This window comes from Populus alba, chromosome 8 (genome assembly GCF_005239225.2).
Source record: "Populus alba chromosome 8, ASM523922v2, whole genome shotgun sequence".
Lineage (NCBI taxonomy): Eukaryota > Viridiplantae > Streptophyta > Magnoliopsida > Malpighiales > Salicaceae > Populus > Populus alba.
The window spans coordinates 961,589-987,164 of NC_133291.1; the positions used below are offsets into that span (position 1 = coordinate 961,589).

The window sequence follows — 25,576 nt, forward strand, 5'->3', positions numbered from 1 at the left end:
TCGATAAAGTCTACAAAAATTTATGACAGTGAATCTCTGTTTTCTGAAGCTTGCAGGGCATACTGCCATGCTGTTTATTTGCTATACTGTGGCGTTAGATATTAAAAAAGCTGATCTGCCTCGCATTCGCAGCTTAAACCACTTCATCATTGGACTCTCTGCTGGAAAGGCTAACCAGCCAATGCTAACAGATAAATGCTGCTTTTAAAACTGATGACATCTTGCAAAATGTAATTTTATTGCAACATGACCAAATTTCCGTGGCAGACAGCTTGTACAGCACAAAGACATAAGATGTTTGCAATTAAGAACAGCATCAAGGATACACTGTCCACACCTAGCCCAACAACAAATAGGATTACTCCTTTCCCGGAAAAGGAGCCTTCACAATTTGTTCGAAGTTCTGTGGGATAACGAGGAATAGATGTCCAGCACCAGGCAATTCATGGTAGTTAATCCATGGATTTCTTTGGGCTATATATCGCTGCAAGCTAACTGGCACCACTACATCTTCATCACCCTGCCATAGATGAATTGAGCCTTCATTGTTAGGAAAAGGATTTTCAAGCTCCATGGGATCAAATTCCCACTTCCCGAATCCAACATTATAGTCTCGATGTAAGGACTCAAATTCTCCTTGCGGCGTTGCTGGTAGCTGCACAAAAAGAGGGGGTACAAATTCCAAGTCAACCAGGAAGATTAGGAGGCTATAAATTCTGGCTAGTTACTATACATACATGGATAAAAGAACGAAGCCTCTCAAGGCTACGTCAAGATTATGTATGAGATGATAACTTTATCACTTGCAACATCTTTTTGCCTCAAATTTATTAAGATATATATGGTTTATGATCCATTTCCTCGCAATGCAAAAAAGAGAGAATACTAGGAAAATAACGTACCCTGTCCTCGCTTTTCTCTGCAGCCATGGTGGCGAGTTCTAAATCCTGGCGGGAGAAAATCTCAGGCTTCCTGGCGATAACAGCCGATGCAGGAAACAATTTCTGAGTGTTCCACCAGTAGGTGAGCCACGGAGCATGGTGAGCAACACTTAACATCCATTGCTCCTGTAGCATCTGCCGGTAGTAGGCTTCTGTCGATAAGTTGGCAGGAAGGCCAGGCCACCAATAGTTGACAACAGGAGCAATTAGTGTTGCTCCTGCGAGCCTGTAAGCACCAAGATAGCACTCGACTTGAAACAAACAATAACACCAAATTCATGATAATCAAATACAATTAAGAACATCGGAACTGTTTTGCATGGCATGCTTTATTTCCTTTTACTCGAATTCACAACAAATTCTGAAAGTTTCAGAAGATCCTCTAGGTAGCAAATTTATCAGAGTCGACAGCAAAACAGCCTCACCTATGAGGTATGTACTTGAGGCAGCCCCAAACCACTTGGCCTCCCATGGAGAACCCCATCACATAAAACTTGGATCCTAGTTCTAAGTGATCAGCAAGCTCCTCTATATCTAAAGCTAAACTTTTGGGAGTTCGCTTTGGATCTGGATCACTTTCTCCATAACCCGGCCGGTCAAAGGACACAAAGTATAACCCAAGCTCCTCAACAACATGCTGAAAATCATAACATAAAATGAGGGGAAAAGGTGCAATATCTCCATATCAACAAATACAGCCTCTCGACTAATGAAACCTTTAAGAGTTACAAGATAACATAGATTTAGAAATAAAGTACCGGAACAAGGTCTGTCATACTCATTATGTCATGTTTCGTAGTGGCAAAGCCATGAACAAGTATGATCTTAGCTTTGGCCTTTTCTCTAGGAAACCCATGCTCCTTGTAGGACAGATGCCTCCCATCTCTCAGCTTTATTCTAGGTGCTGTAACGGGAGGACCACCTGGGGCACCACAGAGCTTCGGAGGTGGAGGGTGGGTGGCCTGATATGCCCATACAGCCAACCCCAGACACAAGACCACTGTAATCTCCTTGATCATCCCTAGGAGAAATGAGATTTTTTTTCACAATTTGTGCTATAAAATTGGAGACAATTATAATCTTACTCGATACTGACAACACTCAGATTAAATTCATTGTTACAGATTACTCTCTAACGTGGCCAAAGTCTTGGTTTTACATTATCCCAAATCCACCAAAATTCCGTTTCACTCAACAGTCTATCAAAATTTACAAACACCGAATTAAACACAGAGAAAAGCAGGTCTAAAACAACACTAGCAGTGATCATGAAAGACTCTTCATAGATTTATGAGAAATATATCCCGCATCAAAAGGTAATTAAGAAATGTTCATACTCAACTTGGAATCATATTATCTTTTTTTTTAGCAGAAAATAAAGCAAGCAAGCACTGCAAAGATCAAACCTCTAAAAGAAATTAGCGAAAATAATGGAGTCTCTTCCTACTTCTTATAAACTTGTGAGAGTAAACATTTCCATTACTTCATGCTTGTGAGCGTGAAAAAAACACATCAATAAACTTCAGATTTAGACATAACAAGTACCTGAGAAACAACCCAATAACTTTGGTGTCTGTGAGAGAGAGAACCTGCAACAAGAAACTACGGTGAAAAGTTACTTAGCAGTTTATTTTGAAGCAGGTAGGAGTTTCTTGCCGACTCCCACGACTTGTTTTAGTCAAATTCTCAACGTGGTGGGTAATGATAAAGGGCAAGGTGTCGGAAATGGTGACACAAGATACTCGTCAGCTAGACTGAAGTACAAATATCAGATTCTCATATTAAATGTTACAAAATTCAATAAATGTTCACGTGACACTCAATAATGGATCCCATTTATACTTGAAAGAAAGAGAGTTCATAAAATAAAATTATTTTTGAAGATATTTTTTAAAAATTAAAAATTTTAAATTGAAACAATGGTCGCGGAGAGGAAAGGAAACGTTGTAATTATGCGCGCATCGCAGGGTTCTTTTACAAGCAGCTTTAGAAAAATTAAGGGAAAACAGCATTTTCATCCCTAAAATGATTATTCGCATTGGTTTTTTCCATTTCTTCTCAAAGTAAGTAATTTATAAATTTTGTCATCCAAGAACAGAAAAGGGGGGGGACCTTTCAATTGGTTGTTCTTTTCAAATAGAGATGTCCATAGGGCTGGTTCATGTAGTTCTTATATTCTTAAATAGAAAAAACTGAAATAATAATATCAGCCTTATTATCGTTTTTAGCTGACACTGAAGCAAGCATAAACATTGCAAAGATCTAAATAACAAGAAAATAAAATAATGGATTCTCTTTCTACTAATTGTTTAACAAAATAAGGTGCACAAACTCCACACACACAGATAAATTCAATATAAATAAACTTTTGAGTCTTGACATAAATTGTACTAGATTATGAAGAACAAGAACATGTGGAACTGGAAGAGACCAAGATGAATAGTTATTAGTTGTTAAACTCAATCCGGCAAATTAAATCAGGAAACCTGCGATAAGAGCTTAATCCGAGTAAAAAAAAAAACATTAATTTAATTGATTTAGTTAGATTTTTAATGATTCTGTTGATCTAATTAGATACCACAAAATCTTTTTTAAGAGAACAAAACATTGCCCTTTCAATAAAAGATGATTGATCTGGTCAGTTGCTGAGTTGTTTCCGACATTGTATAGTACAATCCCTAAAATCAACTGTTATGATGCACAGCAGGGAGTCAAATTCTCAATGTGGTAGATAACAGGATAACATTCAGTCGTTGCCCATTCCCTGTTTTCACCTAAGATTGATGGATCGGCTAGATTATTGAAGCCCTTCGTGCATAGAATAATGTCTGTCCAGATATGCGAGAAAGCAACCTTGTAAGCATCTTCTTTTTCTTAAACAAAGAAAAATAACATGTTAAATATCTTCAAATTGCTTTCAGTTTTTCTACATTATTGATGATGAGACCTATGATTTCATTTGACGGTTCAAAAGAAAATTTAACTGGACATAAATAAATAAATAAAAAGGGAGGACCGTACAATTGGTAATCCTTTCAATTTCTTAAGAAATGATGAATCTGAGTAAATTTGTTTTGAATATACCTTTCTCAATTGTGTTTAAACCGTTGACTAATCATCTGTATGTATTTTGTGAGGAATCGTACTTGATTAATTGATTTTTAAATGTCCATGAAGTCAAGTGGTAACATTAACATAACAAATAAAAAAGAAATCTTGACCAATTACAGGCTTGGAAGATGCCATAATGTCATGCTCATCATGATTTAATGACGAGGCACTAAATTAACGATGAGAAATTCTACAAGCTGTAATTACCGACAATTACAGCATTGGGATGATTTCGAGCTTGCTGTCAAACTTTGAGAATCTGATTAAAACTAGTGTCATAATCCAATCTAATGGCTGCATGCTTGCATGTTAGAGATTTAAGAATAGTGTCAGGGATATCTACTTTCATGTTAGCCTTGAATAGTTTCTAAGCTGTTTCCAAATCTTGCTTTGCCTATTATGTTTGTTTGTTTTTGAACTTGATGTTTGTCAGAGGCCTGACATTCCTCGACGAAGTACTCCAAAGTGGCTCAAACAATGCATGGCAGTTTTCTCTGTTTTCTGAAGCTTACAGGGTGTGCTACTATGCTGTTCATACAGTGGGGTTAGGTATTCAATAGCTGACCGGCTTCACATTCTCATCATCAATGGACACTTCGATGGAGCTGTTAATCAGGAAATTATTGTTGCAGTGAACCTTTAAAATTTGGAAGCATGTTTTTCATAAGCTTTCTGGCAGTGTTTTATATTTCTGTTTTATAGCCAAAGCTCTGGCAGAACTCTGCTTTTCACAGTTTGTTTGGTGCATTTGTGATCAAATGGATCATAAGAAAATGAGTAAGTTTTGATTTTGGAATTAAGATAGATGAATACAATCTTATTGCAACAATCCTAAGTCTCTGCTACAGACAGGCACCTAGCTTGTACAATACAAAGAAAAAAACAACATGTTCGAGATCATTGAGAATGGAATGCTGTTACATTACACACAGCAAAAAATCATATGGTTACTCCTTTCCCAGAAAAGAAACCTTTAGAATTTCTTTGAGTGTCCCTGGAATAGCGGCGAATGCATGTCCAGCCCCAGGAACCTCATGTCCCGCTTCCCAGATCCGACAATCAAGTCTCTATGCAAGGACTCAAATTCTCCTTGTAGTGTTGGTTGTGGCTGCAAAATAGAGGGGTACAAATTCATAAATTCTGGCAGTAGAATATCCACTCCTTGTACTCTAATGCAAAAATACAGAGAAAAATAGGAAGATGGAAGTACCCTGGTTTCTGTTTCATCTGGAACTTATATTGGAAGTGATTTCTAAATCCCGGGGGGAGAAAATTTCAGGTTTCCTGGCGATAACGGCTGAAGCAGGAAACAATTTCTGAGTGTTTCACCGGTAGATGAGCCATGGAGTACGGTGAGCAACACGTCAGGCCCATTGTTCCTGTGGTATCTGTCGGTAGTAGGCTTCTGTTGATAAGTTGGCCGGCAAGCCTGGCCACCATTAGTTGACAACAGGAAAAGGTAGTGTTGCTCCTGCTAGCCTGCGAGCATCATCAGCCACCGACTAGAAACAAACAATATGGGGACAATGCAGAAAAAAGTCGCCTGATGGTCCATATCACACACAAATCACTAGCAGATTTTCAGTACTAGAATTCAATAAGATTGGAAATTATACTTCAAACACGTATATACCAATTTATACTTCAAAGGACAAAAAGTGCAACCCTAACTCCTCAACAACCTCCTGAAAATCATGACATAAAATCAGGAGGGAAAAACAAGCAGCCATGTAAGAAGATACATATAGAAATGATGTACTGGAATCATGTTCGTTAGAAACATTGTATCATGTTTCGTGGAGGCGAAACCATGAACAATGATGATCTTATAGCTGGCAGATTCGCTAGAAACACCATGCTCCTTGTAGGCTAAATGCCTCCCATCCCTCAGTTTTATATCACTTGATACTGACAATAACCAGATCAATTTAATTTTTATCATATCATACATAAGAATCTCTAACGAAGCTAAAAATTTTGGTTTTACATTATATCAAATCCTCAAAAAGCAATCATAAACATTGCAAAGATCAAAATAACAAGAAAAAAACAATTGGATTCTCTTGCTACTAGTTTTTTAACAAAATAAGGTGCATAAACTCCACAAAGGGAAATGAACAAACTTTAGAGTCAGACATAAATTGTACTAAATTATAAAAAACAAGAACACGAGAACCTGTAAGAGACTGAAATGAACAGTCATAATACACTCCCTAGAATGGACAGTTATAAAGTCAAATAACAGCATAACATTCATTGTTATCCGATGTTTTAACCTATGATTGCTGGATCCAAGTAAATTATTTAAACCCTTCATGAATCGAATAATGTAAAGTATTTTAACCGTAACCATCTTATTTTTCTTCAATTAAAAAATAAAACATATTGAATGTCATGGAATTGCTTCCAGTTTTTCAACATTATTCATGAGCAGGGATGTCAATGTTTACAAGCGGGTTGATTTTTTATTTATTTATACCCTATCCATTATTTATTGGATAAAAAATTTAGATATTTATAAACAATCAATATTTATTTGGGAATCTATTATCTACTATTATATATTATTCAATAAAAAATAAAATAATTAATATATATATTTGAAGCATGATAAAATAATAAAATAGTTACCATGAGACCTATGATTTCCTTTGACAGTTTGGTTTCATGTGTATGTATATTTGAAGCATGTATATCAGTATATGTATATTGAAAATCTGATTAAAACCAGTGTCGTAATCCAATCTAATGGCTACACGTTAGATATTTAAGAATAGAATCAGGGTTTAACTGCCATGCAACTAAGAATATATACTGTCATTTTAGCCTTGAATAGTTTCTGAGTTGTTTCCAAATCTATGTTTGGTTTGCCTGTTGTGTTTGTTCTTGATCTTGACGTTTGCCAGAGGGCTGGCATTTCTCGAAGCAGTTGGCCGTAGCGGCTAAAACAATGAATTCCAGTTAGTTTTACCAGTTTTCTGAAGCTCACAGGGTGTGCTGCCAGGCTATTTATACAGCGGGGTTAGGTATTCAATAGCTGGTTTGCCTCACATTCTCGCCATCACTGAACACTTTGATGGAAATGTTAACAGTTCCATGCTGCTTTGAAACTTTGCAAAATCTGATTAAAAGCAGTATCAAAATCCAATCTTATGGCAACATGGTTAAGAAAATCTGTCGCAGATACATAGCATGCACAATAGAAAGACAAATACCTTTCTCGAGAGCTTTTAAACCATCGACAAATCAACAGTATTTTCAGAATAATAATTATACTTGATGGGTTGATTTTTATAATTTTTGCCCATGAACTCGAGTGGAAAAAAATTAAATCATAAGAACTTACATATGACATAATTCTATTTTAATCATGATTCATGAAGGAAATATTAGGTCCCGTTTGTTTGCTGAAAAACAGTTTTTTTTGGAAAATGAATTCCGAAAAAATGAATTATTTTTTGATGTTTGGTAGTGTAATGAAAAATAAGTTGGAAAATACTTTTCAGTATTTGGTTATGTCATGGAAAATGAGTTGGAAAATAACTTATTAATGTTTTATTTTTTTTCAAGTTTATTAAAATAATGAGAAACAAATATTACAAATTAAAAAGTTGAATGAGAATGAAATTGAAAAAAATATATATTTTTATAAATTATCTTAAATAAAATAAATAATAATAAAAATAATAGAGATCAAATCTAAAAAATTAAAAAATGAAGAAATTAAAATAATAATAATTAACATTTCATAAATTATTTCAAATAAAATAAGTAACAATCAAAAGAATGAGAATCAAATTTGATAAATAAAAAATTTCAATTAAAAAATGAAAAGGAAAAGGCAAATAACAATTATAAAAATAAGAACTAAAGTTAATATAAAATTTAAATTTTAATGGATGAAATTAAAAAACATATATTCAAAACAAAATATATATAACAATTAAAAGTTTGAGGATCAAATTTGATATAATTAATAAATAATATAATATTTTTAATTTTTCATAATTTCCGGAAAGTGTTTTCCGTCCAAAATAAAAGAAAAACACTTTTCTGAAAACTAAACTAAATTTTTCTTTGACTAGAAAGTATTTTTCATTAACTGGAAAGTATTTTTTGTTAACCAGCTTTTCTAATGGTAAATAAACATAAAAAAAATTTAAATTTTTTTTTTCAAAACTTATTTTCACGAAAGAAACTACTTTCCTGAATGAGCTCAAGTGTTGATATTTTTTATATACTTCAAGGTTGAGGATGGGGCCAACGCCCCTTCTCTTCAACTTGTAACAGAGAAGCACTTACAGGAATGGCAATCCTGGTGTGATTATTTGTGGTATGTTTAGAAAACTCACCCTCTAGGTTTAAATAGGTGAGCATTGTGTTTGGTTAGTTTCTCAGGATAAAAAATACGTATATAATATATTTGTTTGCAGAGGGAAACATAAAAATTAATGTTGCAGAGGAAAATATAAAAAATAATGGCTCTAGAATATGAGTTTTATTATTTCAAAACAAGAACATGGGAACATATCCTCTCTGTTCTAATTGTTTTCGTCTTTTCTGTCCGACAAATAGTAACTAAACGCTGCCCAATGATGTGGACTCTTTAACATTTGGAACCAGACATGCTTGTCATTTGCAGCTGAGACCACTTCATCATTGGACTCTTTGATGTACATGTCAACCAGATAATGTTAGCAGTTGAACACTGCTAGCTTGTAGCAAACTTTGAGGCTCTTAATATACTTAAAGTCATAATTTAATCTTGTTGCAACAAGTTTGATATTAGGAATAGAATGAGGGATATACTGCATGAACCCAAGATTTAAGGGAAAAATTGCTGTCTGTCCAATTAAGCTCGAAAAAAGGCTAGTTTTTTCCCAGCACTGAAGACTTTATAATCGCTTCGCATATCTCTGGGATGAAGGGGAACAGGTGTCCAGAACCAGATACCTCATGGAAGTTTATCCACGGAAGTCTTTGGACAATATATCTTTGCAAGCTTGGAGGCACCATTTTATCTTCATCACCCTGCCATAGATGAACAGAGCCTTCATTTTCAGGAAACGGATTTTCAAGATCCATGGGATCGAATTTCCACTTCCCAAATCCAACCATCATGTCTCGATGTAAGGTTTCAAATTCTCCTTGCTGAATTGTTTGTGGATGCATCATTGCTTGTGGCTGCATAAAATGAGAGAGGAGATATTCGGAGGCAGTCAGGAATAAAACTTCTAATTAAGAATCAACTAATTTATCGATGAAAATCAATTTCTAACAAGGTCTCCAGAACTACCGGTTTCAAAATACTTTTCTGCTTCTAATATATCAAGGGAAAAATTGGAAGTTCTGCGGTATCTTATTTTACAGAAGCCAATTCCAAAAACCATAAGGCATCCCCCATAAAACTAGATCTTTTGCCGGGTAACTATCCTTCCTAGTTAAAAGATCAAAGCCTCTCATACTGATTCTATGTAAACTGCAAAAATTATGGTATGAGATGATAGCCTTCTCACTGGAAATATCTTCTTCTTGCCTCGAGTTTCAGAGACAAAAAATATATCCAGATAAAGAAAATTTATATGGTTCATTTATATGTGATGAGGAAAGTTAGATAAAGAAAATGAAGTACCTTGTTGTCCTTTCCTCCGCCTGTAACCATGAAAAGCAGTTCCAAATCCTGGCGGGAGAAAACTTCAGGTTTTTGGGCTGCAACAGCCGATGCAGGAAACCATTTCTGAGTGTTCCACCAATAGGTGAGCCATGGAGCATGATGAGCAACACGTAATGTCCATTGGTCTTGAGGTGGCTGTTGGTAGTAGGCTTCTGTTGATAAGTTGGCAGGAAAACCAGGCCACCAGTAGTTGACAACAGGAGCAATTAGGGTTGCTCCTGCTAGCCTGCAGCACCATGGGCACCAAGCTTAAAACAAATAATAACTCCAAAAAAAAAGATATAAGCCGATGCAGAGAAAGCCAACCCATTGTTTATATCAGAAAAATTCTCCAGCAGATTCTTGATGCTCAAATAAAAGAACTTTGTTCGTTACTTTTTATAGCATGCTTTATTTTCTTTTACTGCCGAGGCATTCTTGAATTATTACATATGTTCATGCCATATCCCAGATTTTAAACAGCAGGCGTACATCCTCAAGATAAGCACAATTGTCATACTGGCAAGAAAACAGTCTCACCTGTGAGGGATGTACTTGAGGCAGCCCCAAACCACTTGACCTCCCATGGAGAAGCCCATCACATGAAACTTAGATCCTAGTCCTAAATGATCAGCAAGCTCTTCTATATCTAAAGCTATACTCTCCGGAGACCTGTTTGGATCTGGATCGCTTTCTCCATAACCCGGCCGGTCAAAGGACACAAAGTACAATCCCAGCTCCTGAACAACTTCCTGATAAACAAAACAAATAAAATCTCTTGACCAATGAAACCTTATGAGTTAAACACAAAGATTTAGAAATGGAAGTACCGGAGAGAGGTTTGCCACGCTCACTGTATCATGTCTCGTAGAGGCAAAGCCATGGACATATACGATCTTAGATTTGGCTGTTTCTCTAGAGACTCCTTGCTCCTTGTAGGCCAAGTGCCTCCCATCCCTCAGTTTTACTCTGGGAGCTGTAATAGGAGGGCCACCTGGGGTACCACAAATCTTCGGAGGTGGAGGGTTGGTTGCCTGATATGCCCATATCGCCAACCCAAAAAACAATGCCGCTGTAATTTCCTTCAGCATCCCTAAGAAAATTTAGAAAGATTTTTCACAAGCTCTACTTAAAATTGCAGTATTTTTTGTCACACTGATAACAACCCAAAGTAATTTGATTGTTAAAAAAAGGCAATCAAATACCATAATTTATAGATAAAAATTTTCATTTTACAAAGATCATATGCACAAAATTTCGTTTCCCTGCATATTTTATCAACTTCAACAAAGAAAACCAAGTCTAATAAGAAAAAGAAAGAAAAAACTATCTTCTTCTTAAACTTCTGGGAAATATAATAAATTGCAATTCTCATATACATACCATTAGTTTCACATAAAAACGTTTCAAAAGAAAAGAAATGGCTAATAGTCAGCTTGTATCAAAATGAATTCTATATTATCTGCTTCCAACAGAGATTGAAGATAGAATGTCATTGAGAAAAGATCATCAAAATACTATAAGAAACAGAAAAAAAATCTATGTTAAACAAAAACATTACCAAAGACATGTAAACTTCAGAGTGGACATACCAACACTGTAAGTGGTTATTACTTACGAATAACAGGAGCAAGAGAAACAGCCCAGTGGGAGAGAGGGAGAGAAAGAGAAGCCGCAAGAAACTGAAGTTCACAGTTTCACCGAATCAGCTGATAGTTTATTGCTGACTCCTAGTCTTTAGCAGATATCTAGCAGTTAAATCAACAGCAAAAGAATAGTCAGAAATGGCTCCTCTGCTGAACATTTTAGGTTTTGAAGGAGAAAAATCGAAGTAAACACCCGTTTTCCCGTTTACTAGTAAACATTTTATTATTATTATTATTATTATTAACGTGATATCTTTAACGCACCTGACAACTTTAATGGAAGACTTGGCTGTCCACAAAATTTACTATTCACATTTTCTAATAAATAACATTTACGGGTACAATCATCAGAGCTAGTAGCGGCACACGTTATTAGAAGGTGACGGAGCTGCAAACACGTGAAAGACACGTGATAATAGCTTTTTTTCTTTTTTTTTTTAATTATACAAAATTAAAAATGCTCTTGAAACTAAATAATAATATCAAATAAATAACGATAAAATTACAACCAATTCCTTGAAACCAAAATTAAAAAACTTAAATATTAAGGGTAATGTAGTAAACTTATCATTCTATCAAATATAAAAAGACAAAAGCATCCTTGTATAAAAGATATTAGATTATTTTATTCAATAATTACATTAATAATTTTATTATATATATTAAAAAATACAATTATTAAAATAACCTCACACAATCTTCAAGAGATATTTATATAATAATGAAAAAACTACCTTATCTAACCAATATAAAGACAAAGTATAAAATAACCTGGAACAACAAAGTTGAACTTGATTTATAATAAGTGCTCACAATATGAACATAAGATTCATATATACTGAACATTCTTCAACGCTTGCTTCGAGGATTAAGGGACCTACTTCCGTGTTATTATTTAGGGTTGGAATCTGTAAAAAGATTATGATAATGTATTTTTTTTAGATGTAGTATTTTGCATAGATATTAAATTTGGCATCATGGTGGATAACTCAAGATCTATTTCAAGTTAAGGCTAAAAGCGGGTAAACTCGTGTTTTTAAAAAAATTAAATTTTTTTAATAATATTTTTTATATATATTTTAAATTGTTTTGATACGTTGATCTTAAAAATAAATTTTTAAAAATAAAAAATATTATTTTTGATATATTTCAGCATGAAAAACACTTTAAAAAAACAATCACAGCTACACTTCCAAATAGACTCATTTCTTGAAAAATAGATTATTGTATGGTCAAGTCAAATTCAAGTTGATTTATAATTCATTTATCTAGTAAAAAATTATTAATTTATTTTTTCATATTGTTTTTTTTTAATATTACTTTAATTAAAAAAACAAATTCAAGTTAACCCATTTTGGACGAACTTGGATCAGATTTAATAAAATATGGTGTCTTGAATGCAGTTTATACTTAAAACCTAGTTAAAAATAAAGGCTGGTTTCAAGATTCGCGTATTTAATTCTGGCAGATAGTATTATACATCGAGTTTAATGATCACTGTTCTAAGAAACATTCATGGACCCTGGCTCCCATTTACAACACACAACACAAGAATAAAAGTGTGAATATCATCACATCTCGAAAAGTGTAAATAATATTATTTTATTTATAAAATTTATTTTTAGTACCTGGATATCAATTAGATAATATTATAAAATTTAATTTAAAATAAATTAATTAATCTTTTAAAAATACTTTTAAAATACAAAACCAAATTTATTCATTTATATTTGAATTTTTAAAATAACTGAGTTTCACTTCACTAGAAGAAACTTTTCTGAACACAGGCCGTCCAGCCATCCATCCAAATGGGAAAAAAAAAAAAAAAAAAAAACAAAACGAATGGTCGTGAAATTGTAAGCCTGAAAAACGTGAACTTCGGAACGACTGGATGCACAATAAATATTCTCATCCTTCTTAAGTTAAGAAGAATGTGAGTAAGTTTATTGTTTTACGCTTAGCTACCAATTAAAATAACTAATTTGATGATAAAATATTTGCCTTTTATATTAACACATGTCTTTACCTGTGTTTAAAATTAAAAGATTGAAATAAATTTAACATTACAAGATCATAACATCAAGTAAATTAATATATCTACTAATAAATCATTCAGTATACATAATGTATTAATAACTTTGATGTTAAATTAAACTCTTCGAAATATATATTGAGTGTTCAAATTCAGGTTCTTTTTATCAGTAAGTGGAATTGCATTCTCAACTTTATAAGCAATCGTCGTATACCCAAGACGTTCCAGATTCCTAAAAAATTCAAGAGATCATAGCCTCTTTTATACACTCTCTATAGGGCATGTTTGGTGTTCTAGTAACCTGACATTGATTTAATTCTTATTTAAATTTAAAATTATCATATTAGAACTTTTAAATTTGAATTTGTTTGAATTTCTCTTTTATTTAAATAGACTTCTAAACTTTTCAAGTCGTGAGAGAATTAAACAACCTGCTAGGAAACTACTTTTTTTCAACTAGATGTTTGTAGTTAATTTCTATAAAATTACTGAATTATCCAGTTTCTTACAAAGTTCCGAACAGTTTTACTTATTACCAAGCACCAAACATCTTCATCATCGAGTACACTTTTCTTTCTTCAAAACCTACTTAAAGTAGCCAAGAGCACCACGCTATTGAATGGTAGCCAAGCATTGTTCGATAGGGAATCTAGCGCTCATTACCAGACAAGATTTTTCGTGGACATCACCCAGCAAGCGAAAATGATAGTATCTGTATCCTAAGAGTAGGGCTTTACTAGCCAGTACTTACTATTGGCCGCCACTAAGTCCTCTAGCACAATCCCTTTCCAAAGGTTTCATTTTCATTCATTCATGATCAGGTAGCTAACCAACCAAACATCCTTCATAAAATGACAATACATCGCCCCCCCAATTTGCTCTAATTATCCCATAAAACGTTAGCAGCCAAAAATAGCCAACGGATGATAAAGCAGTGTTCTCAGACCAATATTGTTCCACATCAAGCATTCGTGATCATCATTGCCATGACTCAGGCTGCCTTTGCACTTTTTGATGCGAGATCCTTCCGAAGCCAGAAATTAACAAGAAAAGAGTCCATGATGATCTACATAAAATTTCGTGTGTTAGGATATCAAGGGGTATAGAAAGCAAGAGAAATTAGGCTCGAACAAGAAAAACCTGATTTAAATGTGCAGCAACACACGGAAGGACCAGCAAACCAGATTCACCGAATGCACCACCCAGCTGTTCCACCACTGCTACCATAACAGGAAGAGTTTTCTAGACAAGCATCGAAACATACCAAGCCTCAGTGTTCAGTAGTGTAACAGATTATAATGTCAATCAAAAATGATTTCTACAAGAGACACGCACACCCACCCCACCTCATAGGCATCATGTTAATGCAAAATAAACTGCTTCCTAAAGAACGAAATCCATGAATATTTGGAGAGTGAAGAAAAAAGTTCAAAACATTTTTAAAAGAGAGTATATTCTCAGTGAAAATCCAACTGAAAATGCTGAAAAGGATAATAATGTCACCTGGCTTGCAACAAGCACGTAAGCAGTTGCATTTTTTTTCTTGGCAGAGGCTAACTGGTTGGTACCAGAGACTGTTGAGAAGCCTTGTATCGCGATAACATTAAAAGATAAGAGGATGAGATGCAAAAGTCTGCAAACACAAGGAAGTAGTATTTTTTTTCAGATGATGTTCTACATTGAAGCCCTAAAATTATCAGCAACTACAAATTGTGAATGGAAGGTACACATCCCATGTACAAGTCCTTTAACCTACACTGAAGAAATGATCACATTTACAGTTGAAAAATGGCACTTAAAATTTGTATTAAAACCTAAACAACATTAGGGAGATTCAAAACACTCGAGGGGTCCCTTGCTCTTCTCAATAGTGCAAGTACGGAAAATAATAAAGAGGTCGCTGCCCAAAGTCTCTGTAAAGTGGCCCTAAAGACAAGTATGAGAGTTGGCTCAACTTGCAAAGTAAACTTATCATTCAGTATTAATAAGAGTGCGTGACAACTAAAGATTGCACAAAAGGAAAAGAAAAGTAAGGCTGAAAACGTACACTCCCATCCCAACAGCAACAAGAAAAACTGAAGGCTTGACCATTAGCAGCATAGACCTTGACCTGCTCACTTGTATAAATGGAGCCTGAATAAACAAAATAGTTTTAACATCCAATAGGAACGATGCAACTTCTTAAGGAAATCTGCAAAGAGTGTTACAATCTGCTTCAATAAGAAGCTTCACGAAGACTGATTTACATTTGTGTAACATTGAAGCTTGAGATTTGCATTTCATATGTAACAAATTTCACAGAGAAACCTTGGGAATAGATGCTGAATTTTTTTCTCTAAAAGAAAAGAAACAAAGAGAACTATCTCCATTACTTTTTCTGAAAACTAATGCATTACATTCCATTAAGAATTTGCATAGCATAAATAGACATGGGAAAAAATAATGTGAAAGCTTCTAAATTCCAACATGCAGACCAATAATCCAATTTGGAAACTGCTAGCTTTTTACCACTGCAAAAACTTAAACAAAGTTCCACATATAGTTCTCCTCTTTCAATTGAGATCACAATTTCCCCACATTTTCCACCCAATTCAAGCATCAATGCTACACACCTCATGAATTCCCAGACCCCACCAGGAAGGATGCCCAATTACCTTTATCTTTAATCAAAAAGATCTGTAGCAAGTGGATCGGTAGGTTTCTCTGGTAAATGGTGGATGTTTGATCTCCTACTTAGACATGCTATTCACAGGTTTTAAGTGCTAATATTAGTCGTGGTACAAGAAAATTCCAGAAACAAATAGGTGTGATGGAGCCATCAGAAATCTGTCTGGACATCCCTACTCCAAAATGTTGTAGAAAAATCAATCAATTGACAAGACAATTGCTCAAAAGGAACAAGGGATCTACATGCTGCATTGGTAAGTGGTCATCGCCAATAACAATGTACCATGTAGAACCTATCTATGGAAAAGTCACAACTCTGAAACAGAGTCCAGGATGAGGCCAACAGTCTTGCATCTCTTCTCTTCAACGACTCTGAATTTTTAAATCTTCAGCTTAACAGTCATTCAGCTCAGTTTAGTTTAGTCCTATGCTATCCGGTAAACTTGGCAGCGTTTTTTGTATACATGAAAAATATACTCCCTAAATTTCACCCAGGAAATATCTACACAGATGAAATAAAAGAACTTACTAAACTAAGGAAAATTGCATTCATCTTTGAGAAGAGCTTACGATTTCGATCAACATAGTCTGCCAAACCTGAAATGCACATTTAATCAGAGATTAAATTATGTAGTCTCCAAAGGAACTACAAAGTTACTTTAAAAGTCACCAGCTCCAAATAGATGATACAATCATAGATTCTTATCAATTGCATTTTCAACGCCAGGCCAAAATTCTCCAACCTAAATTTTTATGCATGTTAGATATATATTAAATATGATGCAAAAACATGCCAGCAAACTTCTAAAAAGAATTCTAGACTGTGAGACACTCACCTTTGAAGGATTCTCGAAAAACCTGTAGAATGAACAGCACAGGATACACATTTCACTAAATCTTAAATGCCATGTAAGTTATAGATTGAGGGATCCACAACCACAACCAAGAAATTTACCTTCCCCAAAATAAGAGGGATTAAAAGTGTGATAACCAGACTTCTAAACAATTCCTTGGTTGGCACAGATACACCAATTCCAGCAGCAATGAATCTGGAGATAGAAAATGGAACCTGAGAAGTAGTAAAAATCATATTCAATGCTGGGTAGAAAAACTGAGTGAAAAGCATCTGATATGACAGGTTCACTGAAGAGAAAAGGACAAAACTGTTAGTTTGGTCTCTCATTATGTCTTTTTGTTTGTTTGTATTTTTTTTTTTTTTTTTTGGGGGGGGGGGCGGTTGGGGAGTTTGCATATCTAGCAAAATTAAAATTACATCTTGAACAGTTCCAATTGATATCTAGTTGCCAAGCTAAATTCGCATTAGAAAACCAGCAAATATGGATCTTCTTTGTGGGAACTTACAATCAAAATTCCTAGCAGATTCGACACCACTGTCATTGCAAGAGCAAGTGCAGAATTCCCCCCAGCAAGCTGCATATCAAAGACTGCTATACATCATAAAAACTCCATTTATAAGCAGAAGATTGTGGAGAAAAAAACAAAGCAACCAATGTACCTGGGTTAGAGCCACCCCACTTGATAATGTAGTTGGCATACAGCAAAATATAGCCAAACCTGTATGAAACAATTATCCATATTCAACAATCAATAACTAACCTAAAAATAGCAAAACAAAATCCATAAATTAAAGATCCACAATGAGAAAAAAAACCACACACATACCTGTTACAAACTCCTGAGGTTGGAGTTGAATTTGCAAAATTATCTTTGACAAGAAAGGTGTAAATAACAAAATGGAGCACTGCATTCAAAGATTATCAGGTGATTAGAGTATGCTAGCAAGGATCAATGTAACACAGATGAAGGTAACAGTCACAGTTTGTGATGTCGCACAAACCATACTAATAAAGAAAAAAAATTACTGTATACTGGACCTACAAAATGCATAATGGCACAAATAAATTCAAGGTCATACAATCCCAAAAACTCCAACAGGCCACGCTTCTATAGCATCACCGATCTCCCCATTTCTCAACGTCAAACCTGTATTGTCACCCAATGCATAAATAAACCTATATTGGCACAACACTATATAACAAACGAAGCACAAGCAGAACATTTTGATTTAATTACCAGAGGTTATAAATATCGCAAACGTGCTGAATTTCGACAGATAATATTTATCAGCTAAGCAACCAACAGTAGGATTTGCAAGCCCTGACACTACTCCACCAATAAGTGCTGCAAAAATAAAACCGTACAAAATAAATTGAATTATATAAATATATAAATCATAAAAAAGATAAAAGGAAATAGCAAATTAAACATATAATTACCTAGTGGAAGAAAATTATTATCTGCAAACTTCAGTAGTGATTTTCCTAGAGTTTTTGCACCTCCACTCGCATTGTCATCTATCTAAAATAAAATAATTCATTCATTTTTAAAAAATAATCTATGAGAATTCAAAATTTCTTCAATTAGGTTAGGAGAGTGGAATGAAGAAAGCAAAACCTGATCGGGCCGTTGATTAGCTCTGATTCTGAGTGGAGATGAGATCGAGCGGCTACCATTGAATAAAACGGAGCGAGTAGAGTACGCGGTGGTGCGAGTTGCCGGGAAATTTAGCTGCCGGTGGCGGAACGACTGTGTTTGGGTGGGTCGAGGAGTGAGAATCATGGTTTGGATCCTTCCCGCCATCGGCAGCGAACTGGAACGGTAACTCTCTTCTCTCTAGACAAACAAACAGAGAGTGAAGGAATGCGTGTGCAGATGAAGTGGGCGAGTTTTGGAATAGCATTATTTATGTGGCATGTTTATTGCGAGGATTTTACAAGTTGTTAACTCTTGATTGAATTTATTTATAGTATTTAATTTAAATTTAATTATGAATAAGTTGATTTCAATAAAATTTAATTTATTTTGTTTTATATATTATTTTTATTTTATTTATTTATAGGTTTGTAAAAAAAGACTAAACTAGTATTTTTTAAAAATAGTTTTAATATTAAAGTAGTTTTCTTTAAAATTATAAGTTAGAGAGATTGCTATCTGATTTATTTTTGTAATGTTTTTAATTATTAAATTCTATTTAAAATTTAATTCCAACAAGATAATTTAAAAATTGAAAATTTTATTAAAATTTCTTAATTCAATTCAAACATGTTATTAAGGATACTTTTCATCTTATAAATAATAGTAAGATCTTTAATTAAGAGCCAATAATACACACACACACACACTAAATATGAAAGCAAAAATGTTGTGCTACTGTTAACTACGATAATAAAATGATGGTTTTTCCTTCCAAAAAAAAAATCGCTCGATTTTGTTATGGAGGTATTTTTATCTCTTCACTTGACTTGACGTATTAATCATTTAAGAATTGTTCAGCAGTATAGTTATACCTTTTATTTTGTTAAACAAAACAAGATAACCTAATTACCCAGAAAATAAAGATTTTATAAAACTAACAAAGAGGAGCATAACTGTCTTTTCATTCATTAATGCACAGAAAATTGGCAAATATATCATGGGTTCAAAAATTGAAATTGTAGCTGCATGTGCTTTTTTGTCCTTTTCTTCAGTTTTTTTCTTTTAAGATTGATTAAATATTACTTAATTTTAAAATGTTGTTGTCACGAGCAGTTCACATGCTAACACGTAGGAGACACTTGTGTCATTTGAACATAAAAAAACGATCACTTGCTTCTGTATCAAGGTGCTCAATGTCTTTGTAAGCTTGATGAGCAGAGGAAAGGGCTAGATTAATTGTGTGTTTATCAAGGCTATGGAGATCTTTTTTGGCTCAGGGTTTCAGAGCTTTCCAGCAAGATGAAGGATTTTGGGACTTGGAGCATATCGTGTTGAGATCCTGATACGATTTTTGTGGTCTCATAAGCGTTATATACTGTGCTGATAGGAGAAAAAACGTATGTTTTTTTTTTTTTTTAATACAGGTCATTTTATATTTTGATTTAATATGAGACAATTGAAACTAAAGGGACCGAAATGTTACATTTTTACATTTATAAGGTCTAGAATATACCTAATCCTTAAAAACCTGTCATTGCAAGCATGAGATAAAAAAAACCGACACGCGCTCTCACTCACACACTAATAGCTTGCTGGTATCTTCAATCAATCAGAAAAAGAATGGCAGCGGCGTCTATATCTCGCTTGCAAATTCTATCATCATCACCATCACCGATAAAAATAATCAAACGGTCCTCCGCATTTCTCTCAAAAATTCCGCCAATTCATAACCACTACCACCATCGCTCTCGCAAATTCCACACCACTCTCTGCTGCTCCACTTCCACTCCAAGTCGAATACTAGAGGTATAGTATACGTACACGTCACCTTATTTATATGTATTTATACTTCTTGGTGTATTGCAGTGTGTTTTTGTGTCATTCATACGCGTATTGTACTGTTTGATTAGAATGGATCGATTGTCGGAGATTTACTGGATTATCTCAATGAATCATGGACGCAGTTTCACGCTACAGGTAATTGCTGTTTTAATTTGATTAATTAAAGTTAATTTTTTTTCTGTTAATTAATTTTTTTAATCTATTAATGAGGTTTTGATTGATTTTTATGCATTTATATTATTATCAATAGTATGATTTTTTAATTGTTAAATAACTAGGTAAGTATGATATGATTAATTAAATCTAAATTATTTGCTAAATATTTTTTTTATTATTAAGTTGGTGAGTTGATAAATGAGCTTTTTGATTGGTGCTTTGATTTTATTTTTTTTTGTTGTTATTTATTCGGCAGCGGAAGCGAAGAGGCAATTGATTGATGCTGGATTTGACTTGCTAAATGAGAATGAAGAATGGGAATTAAAGCCTGGCGGACGATATTTTTTCACAAGGAACATGTCTTGTTTGGTTGCTTTTGCTATTGGTGAGAAGTGAGTCAAAAAGACTGCATTGTATTTTGATTATATTAGCAATGTCATTGAAATTGGAATTTGAATTGTTTTGTTTATTGGAATTAGTGATATCAGTTGATATTCTGTGAAAAGGGACGTGATTGATTTGTGTTATTGTGCATGTTGGTTGAATTGTGTGTGGATTACTGGCAAGTGGATGATTAAAAGGTTTTGCTAGTTTTGCAGGTATAGTGTTGGGAATGGGTTTCATGTAATAGCTGCACATACAGATAGTCCGTGCTTGAAACTCAAACCGAGATCTGCATCGTCCAAATCTAGTTATCTAATGGTTAATGTGCAGACTTATGGAGGTGGTTTGTGGCATACTTGGTTTGATAGGGATTTGAGTGTTGCAGGAAGGGTCATTGTTAGAGGTAGTGATGGTTCATTTCTGCACAAGCTAGTTAAAATAAAAAGACCTTTGTTAAGAATACCAACACTTGCCATTCATCTTGACCGGTATGTACCACTTCCTTCTCTCTCTCTTTCTCAATTTTATTTCTTGTGTTCAAATTTTACCTCTCATGTTAGAAATTTTGTGGAGTTTTTTTTTTTTTTTTTTTTTGAATCCGTGTTCTTGCCGTTTCGAATTTAGTGTATAGCTGTAAATCATTCATCAGCTTTCTTTGTTTTCTTGGATTGTTCAGCACAGTAAATAAGGATGGTTTTAAACCAAACTTGGAGACTCACCTTATTCCACTACTTGCAACAAAATCTGAAGAGGGTTCTTCAGAGACGAAAGAGAAAAATACTGAATCTTCAAAAGCTGTTCATCATCCGCTGCTTATGCAGGTATCTCGTTTTGTTTTGCTAGTCATTTGTTAACAAATCTAATGTATCTCCTAAGTAGATAATGTAGGTGGTCATAAAAAGCATGGCAGTACTTGGAGTGTGGATCAGGGATCTAACATTTCTGTAGATTTTTTGCCATGCAACCATAATGAGATGAGGCCTTGATAATTAAAAGCAGAATCCACAGCATACATGTAATGAGTAGGAAACTTTAGATTCTAGTTAGTGCTGTAATAAATGAAAAATAAAAAATTGCAGCATGGCACTACTATCGTTTTTTTTTTTGTTTTGGGGGGGGGGGGTATAACTTTCATGGGTCAGCTATTAAGACTGTCCATCTCCTCTTGTGCAAAATTTCATGCATCAATCTTCCAAATAGCAGATGTGCTGGTTTTTTATCATCTAACTTTAATTCAAGATCATAATGATCATCAGTCGAATGAGAGCTGATACTGTATAATGATGAACCAATCAAATGAGCTGGTGCTGTATGATGTTGCATCAACTGCATTAGCTGATTTTAGCACTTTTCATCAAGTTTATCAATTATTTTAATTCAGGTTTTATCAGATGAGCTGAGTTGCAGCATTGACGACATAGTGAGTATAGAGTTGAATGTTTGTGATACTCAACCCAGCTGCCTTGGAGGTGGAAACAATGAGTTCATTTTTTCTGGAAGGCTAGACAACCTTGCTTCAAGTTATTGTGCATTAAGAGCTCTTATTGATTCATGTGAATCATCCAGTGATTTATCAAATGACACTGCAGTTCGGATGATTGCTTTATTTGATAATGAAGAGGTAATTCTTCTCAGACACTCTGTGACACAACACAGAGATTCATTTCTTCCCTGTATACCTGTGGATTCATAGGAACTGAAATGAGCTGTCATTGACTAGCTAATGGACTTTTACTTGCTAAATAGAAAATAGTTGCGATGTCACAGTTTCTTATGGTGAGGAGCTAAAACTATCTTCCATGAAGTCCATTTCTATTGACATTCGGTGGAAGGCATTTGGATTATTGTTAATAGGCATCAAGAGTCTTGTTATTATTGGTAGAAAGAAAGTAGTGGAGTCCACGGTTTTATGTTCTATGGCAGTTTCCAAGTGCATTCCTTTTACAATTCGTGCCGATTCACAAATGTTATTCCTAACTATTGATGTTTAGGTGGGTTCAGGTTCAGTTCAGGGAGCCGGTGCACCGACCATGTTTCAGGCTATGAAACGAATTGCTGTGTGCTTGGCTCGTAATAATGTTAATGAAGGGGCTATTGAGCGTGCTATTCGGCAATCGTTTCTTGGTATAATTCATTTGGCAGTATTTGAATTGATTAAATTCTTATCAGTTTCCAGTATTTCTTTTCTGCAATCAGTTATGTTGACAGAAATTTTAAAAATTCTTTTGGAATCTTCTCTCTGTAGTATCTGCTGACATGGCTCATGGAGTACACCCAAATTTTATGGAAAAGCATGAAGAACACCACCGGCCTGAAATGCAAAAGGGACTTGTTATCAAGCACAATGCAAATCAGCGGTATGCTACCAGTGGAGTCACGGCATTTCTTTTTAAAGAAGTTGGCAAAATCCACAACCTTCCATCTCAGGTAATTGCCTATTGAAATGAGGCAATCCAACCCTTTGTCTACTCTATTAAGCTTTGGCACTTGTACTTTTTTGTTAGTACTGCTAGGGAGTTGGGATTCAATGATTTTTAAATGTTTGAGCACAGGTGAACTAAATTGAATGTCAGGCCGAGGGAAGGCATCAAATTGTCAATTTTGGTGAACACCAAAAGTCATTATTTCAATATTATAAATAGAGATCTCACTTTCCTAGTTACTTAAGAAACAAAAATCTTTGTTTCGGGATGGCATAGGGTAGTGTCAGATACCATTTGGTTGGTTGGAAAGAGGTTTATTCTCCTATTTGTGTTGGGGCTTGAAAGAGAGGTTAAGATGTGTTCAATCAGGCTTGACTAGAAATACTGGACCGCTAAAGGGAGAGGAAAGTGATAGAAAGAAAAGAATGCTCAGATTTAATTAACTTTTAACATTGGAACTCAATCCATTGGAATCTAGTTATAAAATTTGAATTCAACTGTCATAAAGGGGGTTTTGTTTGTCACTTCAAGTCAATGGTAAAGCAGGTTAGGTCTGTTTTTCTTTTCTTCTTTTGAATTGGGCATCTTTGCCCAACTAAGCGACTGGTCCATAGTAAGTGGTAGTCTGCAAGACAACCTATAGCATAGTAGCCTCGATTAATAGCACTACTGATTCCATGATTTCATATTATGGACTTCTTATTTTCCTTTTGGCTTTCTGGTTATAGTCCTCACCTTGGACTCTCTGCATGAAGTTGATTTGCCTAACATACTACTGGTAACTTCCTTGCAGGAATTTGTGGTGAGAAATGATATGGGATGTGGATCCACCATTGGTCCTATACTCGCTTCAGGTACCGGCATCCGCACAGTTGATTGTGGCATTCCTCAACTTTCAATGCACAGGTATCGTACTAATTCTCTAATAACGCATGAAGTTCATTACAGTTTATGACCACCTGCATTTCACTGAGCTACTCAACAAGACAACGGTGCTTATGCTGGGTTCTTTTTTACTTGTGGTTTATTCTTGTCTGTTCGTCTCTCTTGTTTCTACTGCAGTGTGAGAGAGATATGTGCAAAAGAAGATGTAGACATTGCTTACAAGTATTTCAAAGCATTCTATCAGAACTTTTCAAGCATAGACAAGAAGCTGGAAGTGGATTAAGTAGTTTGCAGGCTTACTGTAGAAGACTAGTTTGGTATAAAAGAGAGAGACCTCATGATTTCATTGATTACTCATAAAATATTTCTATTCTTCATAAGCACCTTTTTACCTCCAAAAATAACGATTTGCAAGCTTGGCGTGTAACTAGGTATACCGCACACTAAGCACACAGAGAAAAAAGAGGGGCTGGTTACTAAATTTCAGGCACCAACGAATATTAGGTCTTGTTTGATTTGACAGTATTTGTTGTAGAACTAGAGCTTGCACTGGAAAGTTTCTTCTTCAGCTCGGATAGCAGTGCCTGATTCTCCTGGTTTAGCCGTTGAGCTTTCTTCCTTGGCATCTCATTCTGTTGGATTATGTAACAGTTCTGCAAGTATAGCTGTGAGTTAAGCTTTTCCATCTTGAACTGTTGCTATTACCCCCTGAAAATATCCCAAATCACGGATTATTTGCAAAGATGGTAGCTAGCTAAATACGAATTGCTAGGAGACATGGAATTGGGAATTTAATTTATGCATGTAGAACTGAGCTTGAAAAACCTACCTGTGTATGCCTTGATAGGAAAAGAATTACAGATGAAGAGCATACAAGGAGAAGTGAGAGGGAGAAGATGGTACGTATAATTCGAGAAGTGTACACACACACACACGCCCACATGCCACGGCTTACAAAAGACAAAACAATGGTCTTGAAGGCAACATGGTTCACCGAAAACAGCAGACATCCCATCTGCAAAGCCCTCGTCGGCCTTTTCCATTTAGAATAACTTGATTGTACGTGTATCTCTAACCGTCTATAATTCATGGGATCTTCACTGGCATATTCAAAAGAAAGAGGGTCTTGTGGATATTGTTAGGAGCAATGCACGTAAAAGTACGAGACTAATAAGCATTATGCACGTAAAAGTGACTTTTGTGTACTCGTGGAAGCAACTTTCATGTATATAAGAAAGCTTAGTATGTTTTTGATGAAATTCACTCAAAACTACTAAAAAAACATTAAATCACTGTGGATAATATTTGAAACAAAACCCATTCAAAAGATCATTAAACCG

General features: G+C 34.7%; 4 protein-coding genes across 7 annotated transcripts; 1 reads left to right on the forward strand and 3 right to left on the reverse strand.

Moving 5' to 3' along the window:
- Positions 1-219: 219 nt before the first annotated feature.
- On the reverse strand, positions 220-2,655 carry LOC118045202 (probable lysophospholipase BODYGUARD 5). The gene is made up of 5 exons (XM_035053772.2): positions 2,487-2,655; positions 1,700-1,962; positions 1,367-1,578; positions 903-1,167; positions 220-655 (listed from the first exon to the last, which is right to left on the reverse strand). The coding sequence occupies exons 2-5, from the start codon at positions 1,958-1,960 to the stop codon at positions 359-361; spliced, it is 1,035 nt and encodes a 344-aa protein (XP_034909663.1). The 5' UTR covers positions 1,961-1,962; positions 2,487-2,655; the 3' UTR covers positions 220-358.
- A 5,876-nt stretch (positions 2,656-8,531) lies between these two features.
- On the reverse strand, positions 8,532-11,575 carry LOC118045199 (uncharacterized). Of its 2 annotated transcripts, none has more exons than XM_035053769.2 (5): positions 11,324-11,575; positions 10,536-10,798; positions 10,246-10,457; positions 9,685-9,952; positions 8,532-9,236 (listed from the first exon to the last, which is right to left on the reverse strand). In XM_035053769.2, the coding sequence occupies exons 2-5, from the start codon at positions 10,794-10,796 to the stop codon at positions 8,922-8,924; spliced, it is 1,056 nt and encodes a 351-aa protein (XP_034909660.1). In that variant the 5' UTR covers positions 10,797-10,798; positions 11,324-11,575; the 3' UTR covers positions 8,532-8,921. The 2 variants fall into 2 exon arrangements, with proteins under 2 accessions (XP_034909660.1, XP_034909661.1); XM_035053770.2 differs by having other exon boundaries at positions 11,298-11,575.
- A 2,593-nt stretch (positions 11,576-14,168) lies between these two features.
- Positions 14,169-18,821, reverse strand: LOC118045198 (probable sodium/metabolite cotransporter BASS4, chloroplastic). The gene is made up of 14 exons (XM_035053767.2): positions 18,526-18,821; positions 18,348-18,429; positions 18,145-18,252; positions 17,987-18,054; positions 17,734-17,812; positions 17,567-17,625; positions 17,413-17,481; positions 17,006-17,119; positions 16,887-16,908; positions 16,580-16,647; positions 15,431-15,516; positions 14,887-15,016; positions 14,524-14,625; positions 14,169-14,449 (listed from the first exon to the last, which is right to left on the reverse strand). Exons 1-14 carry the CDS (start codon positions 18,709-18,711, stop codon positions 14,375-14,377), a joined length of 1,248 nt encoding a protein of 415 aa, XP_034909658.1. The 5' UTR covers positions 18,712-18,821; the 3' UTR covers positions 14,169-14,374.
- A 1,280-nt stretch (positions 18,822-20,101) lies between these two features.
- On the forward strand, positions 20,102-25,490 carry LOC118045133 (probable aspartyl aminopeptidase). Of its 3 annotated transcripts, XR_004686934.2 has the most exons (12): positions 20,102-20,352; positions 20,457-20,523; positions 20,801-20,936; positions 21,144-21,416; positions 21,605-21,749; positions 22,310-22,549; positions 22,920-23,052; positions 23,174-23,355; positions 24,145-24,257; positions 24,414-24,553; positions 24,772-24,903; positions 25,084-25,490. XR_004686934.2 is itself a non-coding variant. In XM_035053690.2 (10 exons), the coding sequence occupies exons 1-10, from the start codon at positions 20,167-20,169 to the stop codon at positions 24,517-24,519; spliced, it is 1,581 nt and encodes a 526-aa protein (XP_034909581.1). In that variant the 5' UTR covers positions 20,103-20,166; the 3' UTR covers positions 24,520-24,921. The 3 variants fall into 3 exon arrangements, 1 of the variants encoding a protein (XP_034909581.1); XR_012170480.1 differs by having other exon boundaries at positions 20,103-20,352; positions 24,414-24,903; XM_035053690.2 differs by lacking the exon at positions 25,084-25,490 and having other exon boundaries at positions 20,103-20,352; positions 24,414-24,921.
- Positions 25,491-25,576: the final 86 nt, after the last annotated feature.